General features: G+C 41.4%; 1 protein-coding gene across 2 annotated transcripts in view; it reads right to left on the bottom strand.

The window, feature by feature from the left end:
- Positions 1–8,093, bottom strand: part of Wdfy2 (WD repeat and FYVE domain containing 2) — a 166,943-nt gene that overhangs the window by 50,607 nt on the left and 108,243 nt on the right. For both annotated transcript variants that reach the window (XM_004633106.3, XM_023717212.1), the window contains one exon: positions 5,433–5,487. In XM_004633106.3, the coding sequence (XP_004633163.1) occupies positions 5,433–5,487 (55 nt within the window). The remainder of the gene's footprint in view (positions 1–5,432; positions 5,488–8,093) is intronic.

Here is an 8,093-nt window from a genome sequence, read left to right as displayed (position 1 = left end):
GTTCGGGGATTGAACTCAGACCCTTTTTTCTTTTGTATTCCTTTTTTTTTTTTTTTTTTTGAGGTACCAGGAATTGAACTCAGGACCCTGCGCTTGCCAGGCAAGCACTTATTCTACTGAGCTATCTCCCGGCCCTTTGTTTTTGGTAATTTTTATTCTCTTGAAAGATGCCTATTTTCCTTTGATATCACTTTTTCCTGAAGGCCTTCTTTTAACATGTGTCTTACTACAGATCTAGAGATGATGCATTCTTTCAGGTATTTAAAAAAAAATTTACAAGAGTGTTTCACATCCATTTTTTGAAGATAATTTTCTCTGGATAATGAATTCTAAGTTGGCAGCTTTTTTTTTTTCCTGTTAGTATTTTAAAGATGTTTCACTGACATAAAATCCATCCACAACTGCAGTAATTAACTCTGTGTCCAGCCTACTTAATCTACCCACTGATTTTCTGTTGTTGTTGTTATAGTTTAGAAAAACAATATCCCCCACTAAGAAACAGAGGAAAGAAGGGAGGGCAAGAGGGGAAAGAGGTATATGAAGAATTAAGATGCATTAGGTACACATACCAACATCCCAGGATGAATGCAATCATTATGTACTGCAAATATATACTAATCAAAACAAAAGACAAAACAAACAAAGCAGGCGCAGGGGCCAGGGGTTCAAACCCTGGGCCTGCCATGCAGGACCCACCCCCAGGGCGCGCTGAGAAAGTGATTGAGATTGGACATGGTGACTGTAATCCCAGCTCTTGGGAGGCTACAAATGGTGATCACTAGGAGTCCGATCTAGTAGTGAGACCCTGAAAACCCTGTAGACCCCTAATATACAAAATAAATAAAACCTTATGTTATTGTTTCTTTCATATTATTGAACATTCTTGGTATTCTAATCTTCCTGTCTGTGATATCTCCTAATACATTGTGGAGGCTTAAAAAAACTATCAATTCCTCTTCAGCAGTTCTTTTTGCTTGTTTTATTTATTTGATACTGGGTCTCACTATGCAGTTCAGACTCATAGCGTCTGTCTCAGTTTCCCTAGCACTGGGATTACAGGCCTGTGCCACCACACCTGGTTTTGGAGCTGGCACAGTGTGCCAGCACAGCATGTGGTACCAGGGATCAAGCTTGGGACTTCATACTTGACAGGCAGCACTTAGACCACTGAGCTATCTCCCCAGTCCCCCTTTTTTAGTACAGGGTCTACAGGGTCTCACTACACAGACTGAACTCCTAGTGATTCTCCTGCTTTCAGTCTCCCAAGCACTGGGATTACAGGTGTGTACCACCAAACCCAGTCTCAGTCACTGTCTCAGCGTGCCCCAGGGATGGGCCGGCATGCAATGCTGGGGATTCAACCCAGTCACAAAAGGGCCTCCCCAGCCCTTTTGCTTGTTTTTCTGTGGAACAGGGCACTGAATGCAGGGCCACCTGTGTGCTTCCTCGGTGAAGGCTCTCAATAAATTACAGCCCCAGCTCAACAATGCTTGATTTCATTGTAAAGGCCTTTGGGCCATCTCTTTTACAAAGAGATTCTGCATTTATTTCCAGCAAGTAAACCTGGGATAGTAGTGACCAAGGATTAATTTGATATTTATTTTTTCAAACATAAAGTTTCTAGCACTACATAATTAGTGTTAATTTGTATTAAAAATCTCAAAGTTTTCACTTGGGGTATTGATTCATCACAACTTTTTCCTTTTATCTGGGTTGGGGTCAAGAATCAATTTCCCTGTAGTCCTCCTTGAGTCCTTGACCTCTCCTTCTGGGGATGCCATTCTTCACAGGCTTTCTAGGAAATCTCCCTGCTCCCTTTCCATCTCACTCAGGCACAGGCCTTCGTGCTACTCCTCCAGCACATGCTCTTACACCAGCATCCGGCTCCTACAGCCCCTGCCTCCTGAAACGGCTCCAGTGGCCACTCCTGCAGCTCCTACATATACAATTTTCCCTGCTCTGGTACATGCGAAAGGTCCTTTGGTTTCTCTCTTGAACTTAGCATTATATTAAAAAGAACCACAGATACCATCAAAAGCCTGCCACCTAATGTTCCCCTCCAGGTGTTTGTGAAGACACAGTTTCCACAACAGTGTAGTTACCAAATTTTATAATCCCTTATAGGAAAAAAAATAGAAATACAAGCGGTATATTAAAGTACCTCTAAGTTAGTGGCCTATGAAGGGTGGTTTCTAATGGTACATGCATCAAATGTATACTTGTGAGACTGATCATTACTTTTAACATGTAGTGAATAGCATATTTCATGAAAACACAAAATGAAGAAAGAATGAATATATCTAATAACTACCAGCCATACAAAATATCCTGACAGGCTAAAGAAAATGAGATGATTAATAATGACTGCAAAGGGGCCAGGGAGATGGCTTAGCAGAATAAGCACTTCCCTGGCAAGTACAAGGGTCTGAGTTCAATCCTCGGTTCCACCAAAAAGAAAAAAAAAAAAAGACTGCAAGGTCCAGCATTTACACTAAAAATAAAAATAAAAGGTACCTTCAATAGTATGGGACCCTGGGCCTGGAGACAAACACCTAGAATCCCAGAACGTGGGAGGCTAAAGCAGGAGGATCACCACGAGTCCAAGGTCAGCTTTAACTTTAAAGTGAGTTCAAGGCCAGCCTGAATCACATAGTGAAACCCTGCCTTAAAAAAAAGGGGGGGGGGTAGAGCTTAAAAACAACTCAAGTGCGGACTGTTGAGGACGACTGTTCCACCGTGGTGAAAAGTGCTGCCAGGAGGTCCACCCTCTGCGTTACAAGAACAGGGCCCAGAAGAGGACAGGGCAGGAGAGTGAATTTGTGCTAACCTGATTACATACATGTATCAGTCTGTTACCTACTGCATGTAACAAGTTACTTATCAGGCAAAACTTTTTAAATTTTATTTATTTATTTGTTTGTTTATTTATTTATTTATTTAGTGTGTGTGTGTGGCCAGCTCAGCCCACCAGAGGGCGGGGCTGGCTGGCATGTGGTGCTGGAGGATTGAACCGCAGTCCCTGTGCTTTGCTACGCTTGTTCTAAGTAGGTGCTTTAGACCACTGAGCCATCTCACCAGTCCCTCAGGCAAAACTTTTAAAAAACCTAGAGGGCAAAACTTAAAAAAGTTAGTGGGTAAACCAATCAGTTTCTGTGGGCCAGACATCTCGGTGGGTGCCTCTGCACATGTTCTGTCACGAGACGAACCGGAGGTGTGGGGTGGAACACTGGTCTCATCTGAAAGCTCAGCAGAAGGAAGGTCAGTCCCCAAACTTTCTGACACGGCTGGTGACTGGGTTGGCCCATCAGTGGCTGCTGACTGCAGGTGTTAGTCCTCAATGGCCATGAGCCCTCCCTCAGTGCCTCAGCACAGAGGCAGCCTGCAATACGGCAGCTGCCTCCTGCCAGAAATCAAGCGAGAGCAGACAAGGGCTAGCACGAAGGACACCCTGGCCTCTGAAACCTAATCTTTTTTTTTTTTTTAATTTTATTTATGTGTGTGGGGGGGCAGCTCAGCCCACCAGGAGGCGGGGCTGGCTGGCATGTGGTGCTGGGGGATTGAACTGCGGTCCCTGTGCTTTGCCAAGCTTGTTCCAAGTAGGTGCTTTAGACCACTGAGCCATCTCACCAGCCCTGAAACCTAATCTTGAGTTATCACTATCGCTCATCAAATTGTAGTCTAGCTTACAGTCAAGGAGAAGAGTGCGGCTATCAGGAAGTGATGATCATTAGGGACTACGTGCCATATCATGTTATATTTTTTAAGTAGTCATGAAGGTACAGTATAATACCCCAAATCTGTAACGAAGACAGTGAAGACATTTTGAAGGGACTAAAGCTCAGGTCATGAAAAGATGTTGGAGTCCAGATATAAAATGTTTAGAGTGAAAAAGGAAAGAGAAAAAAAAAGTAAACAAGGAGAAATAAGGCCATGAAAGAGAACTTTCGTGGCTGGTTCAGAATAACTGAAAGCCTGTCATGTGAACTGACTGTTTTTGTAGCTTTAACAGCCTGAGCAGAGAACAAGAGAACATTCTACTACTTATCAAGTAGCAGGTTAATGAAGCATTTACCTGCCTGTGTCCTCCACATAATTATAGAGTGCTTACAGACAGACCATTCATGTTTTGTTCACTATTATAACCCCGAGTTACTGTAACATAGTGGGTACTCAATAAATATTTGATGAGTGACACAAAAAAAAATTTTAAAACTACCACAGGGAATGCATTTTAGTTCTAAACTTTAAAAAAATAAAAACTGAGTTCTTAAAGAGTTTTCCACAATCTGAATGACTTACTGTATTTCTGGGAGGTATTACGGGAGATGCTGGGGTCTCGCAAAGGAAAAGGGGTCATCAGATCTGGATGAAATGACTCTACGTCGCCTCCTTTCCTGTGGCACTGGAGACTACCAATGAGCCACAACCCCAGCCCTCAGTAAAATTTTATTTTGAGACAGGGCTAACTCAGTTGACAAGACTGGCCTCAAAATCACAATCGTCCTGTTTTAGCCTCCCCAAAATCCAGTGTTACAGCTGTGCGGCACCTTGTCAGGCTGACTCTTGGGTCTTGAAGGTCTAATGCTCTGATTCCATGCCATGGCAGGCTGCATAAAGAAAAACCCTTCCAGGGCTGGCAAAATAGCTCAGAGGTTTAAAGCGCCTGCTCAGGCAGATGCAGAGGCCGGGTTCAATCCCCAGGTGCTGTGCCAGCCCCGCCCCCAGGGGCGTGGTGGCGCACATCTGTAGTCCCCGCTTTTTGGGAGGCTGAACACAGGTGGATCACTGAGTCCGATCTACATAATGAGACCCTGTAGACCCTTATTAAAAGAAAACCTTTCCACACACTGCTCCTGGCTCGCAAGACATCATATATATATATATATATATATATATATATATATATATATATATGCTTTTTCCTCTACAATACGCATATTCTTGATCACTTAGCCCAATGTGACATGAGCTCCTGCAGAGCAGCACTGGGCAACCTGCCTTTCTGAGTCTGCTGTGAAGACAATCTTAGGAGCACAGCATCAAAGACAAAGGTCATGGGCTGGGCATCATGGGAACATGGCCCAACTGCGCTGCACATGGCCAGCAAAGGCCCACAAGCAAGTCTCCCAAATTTCTCAGGCCTCAGAAATTCACAAACTTAAATAAATACTGACTTCAAATGCAGCTCTGCTTTGTTCCTGAGTACGTAAAGTAAGTATTCTCTTGTAGTATGAACACCACCAAGAAATTGTTTTGTTGTGCTTTGTCTGAGATAAGGTCTTCCTGTGTAACACATGCTGGCCGTGAGCTCATAGAGATCCTCTTGCCTCGGCCTCCCAAGTGCAGGTATTGCAGGTATGCGCCACCACACTGGGCCTATCAAAAAAATATTTTAAAGTCTCAGTAACGAAATCCATCTTCTCACTCCCTACCTTGATAGTTTTTCACAGGAGTCATCTTGTTATAGTCTTCGGACAAAATAAACTCCTGCAAAAGAAGAAATATATTAAGCAAAAAGAAATTCTCTAAATGAATAACTATGTTTTGGTAAAAACAAAACCAAAAACCAGACTGAATAAGCCAGTATCATTACAGAATCATATTTTATTAATCAACTTAGGACTTTTGTACTTCTCTAAAATCAACCATCATTACGATGGTTCAAGCACCATCACTTTGTACCACATGACTCAGCTTGATTGTTGGGTCTGCATAGGAAGCAACTGTATGAAGTGCAGAATTCTGTTTACTAGTCAATCCTGAAAATAAACCAAATTCAAAATGTTTTTCTCTCAATAGTACCAGAGCTAAAGATTTGCAAGACTCTGGCCAGTGGAGAAATAGCAATTCTGGTTTTGGTTTGCTTTTTGTTCCTGGAATCAAACTCAGGACCTTGCCTATGTCAGGCAGGTAAACAACACCCCCCCCCCCCCAGCTAGCTATAAGGGTAAGCTGGAGCAGCATGTGGTCCCGGGCATCAAACTGCAGTCCCCTGCACCTACCTAAGCTTGCCTAAGCAGGCACTTTAGACTGCTGAGCTATCTCACAGGCCCCTAGCAATTCATTACTAGAGGCATCAATTATTTATTTTAAGGCAGTGATGGTGGGTTTTTTAGAGCCTTCAATGATGTGTGCCATAGGTTTGCCATCGCGGTCTTAAGGATTCTGCTGCTGACATCAGCAATTTATTTCCCCTTACTACAAGCTTGCAGGGGCTGTATCTTGCTCGTCTCTGGGGTGCACTGCTAGTGCCTTGGCACTACAAGTAATGAATAAATATCCGTCAGTTCTGTGGAGGGCCTCCCAATACGATGAGATCAGTCTGGGTGTTAAACATCAGAAAAATGCCCGTCTCTACATAGCATATCATATATACCTCCTGTGGGGACACATAAACTACAAGGCGTGGGATTCCCCCCAAGCATCCACTAGACAGTGGCTCACAGAAAGCAAGCAAGCGTTAGGAGGCTGCTCAAGTCCCTTAGATTCTTTCAAATGCAAAATATCCCTGTGTTTATAGAAAGTAAGTTGTCAAACAGAAGGAAGCTGGGAAATGTAATAATATGATGCTCTCACCTGAGCTTAGAAACAGAACAATGAATCTTTTCACAACATCTGGAAGCATCCAGAATTTTTCTCTTATGACTTACAAAGGAGGGTGGGAGGACAGACTGTAAACGCCTTTCTTCCTATCTGGGTGTTTCCCAACTTCAAATACATTGTGAAATATTTTAGAAAATAATTATTGCATTGTTTCTGTGATAAATGTCACAAGATAAAGTAGGAGGTGAGATGAGAAAATATACATGGCAGCCACGTTCCTTTGGTTCATCGCTTTCCTATCCCAGCCCTGCTAAGAAGCTTATCTACAAATGGATTTTCTTCACAATGACTTTCTCAGTGATCACATTATTCAACTTGTCATTTTTAAAATTCATATCATTATTCCTTCAAGAAGTGGCACCATATCCATTTCTCCTTTCTGAAGATTTAGGCTCACAACTGAACAGAGCAGACTAAGTTTGAGAGGAATAAAGTAGCACGCCCAGGAGGAGCTGACTGAAGCGTGGAAAGGGGAACCTCACACAGGCTGAGCAGCAGTTCGCCTGCAGCCCTTCATCCAGGGAAGAGGACCTGGCTCCGAGCCCGTACCCCAGCAGGCTCTAGCGCACACATGCATGCAAGTTATCAGAGACAATTACTGTATGGTCAAGTAAGTATTTATGGAGTTCACAAGTGTCATTAATTTTAAATATACCTAAGTGGCTTTTGAATTTGGGTAAAAGACACTTCAATTCCTTTTTGAAAAAGGCAAGGTATGAAATAACTCAATGCAAGTTTTCACATTGGATATAATATATACAAATCTAAAAGTGAGCAGTTTACTCCATTGATAAACCTGTTTTTGTAATTTGCTTTCTCTGTAATTATGAAAATACATCATAGAAAAAATATGGGAGGTTATTGTCATTTTTCATTTTTTTGATTAAAGAAAGCATGCACTATTCTTAGAAATGTATGAAGGATAAACAGTTAAAGGTCCCTTGTGATACCATTTCTTGGAGGTATTATAGAAAGTATTTTTGTAATAATATCTATAATAAAACAATGTAAAAGTTTAGCAATTTTTTTTAAAAAAAACAAAACACTGTAATTCCATGACTATATAGTAACCTCATTCTTTCCATAAAATGAACTAGTATTTTTTACCAACTGATATTCATCATTTTCAGTTTTCTTCTTAAAATATTACATGTATATCTTTATATATCTCTAACAGTGATTTTATAAAAGTTCTAGAACTATTCTCTCAGATGGCATGACCATTAAAATAAGACACAAATTGCTAAATTTGAGTAGTAAAAAGATGTTTTATCTGTCAACACTCATAAACAATATAATGTAAAAGTCTGGCTAAAGCTTAATTTATTTCCTTAAGACTGACCAAGGAAGAAATTAAATCAAATATGCACACACTTAAAATTACTTGGGATATAATAATTTCTACTCTTCCTTTTTAATTTTTTTAATTCTTTCTACCCTTTTTGCATCCAACCTTTTATTCTTCTATCACCTAATTTATTTATTTATTT

This window comes from Octodon degus, unplaced genomic scaffold (assembly GCF_000260255.1).
Source record: "Octodon degus isolate 3935 unplaced genomic scaffold, OctDeg1.0 scaffold00051, whole genome shotgun sequence".
Lineage (NCBI taxonomy): Eukaryota > Metazoa > Chordata > Mammalia > Rodentia > Octodontidae > Octodon > Octodon degus.
Note: the sequence above shows the minus strand (reverse complement) of the source record. Positions and strands in the feature narration are given on the sequence as shown.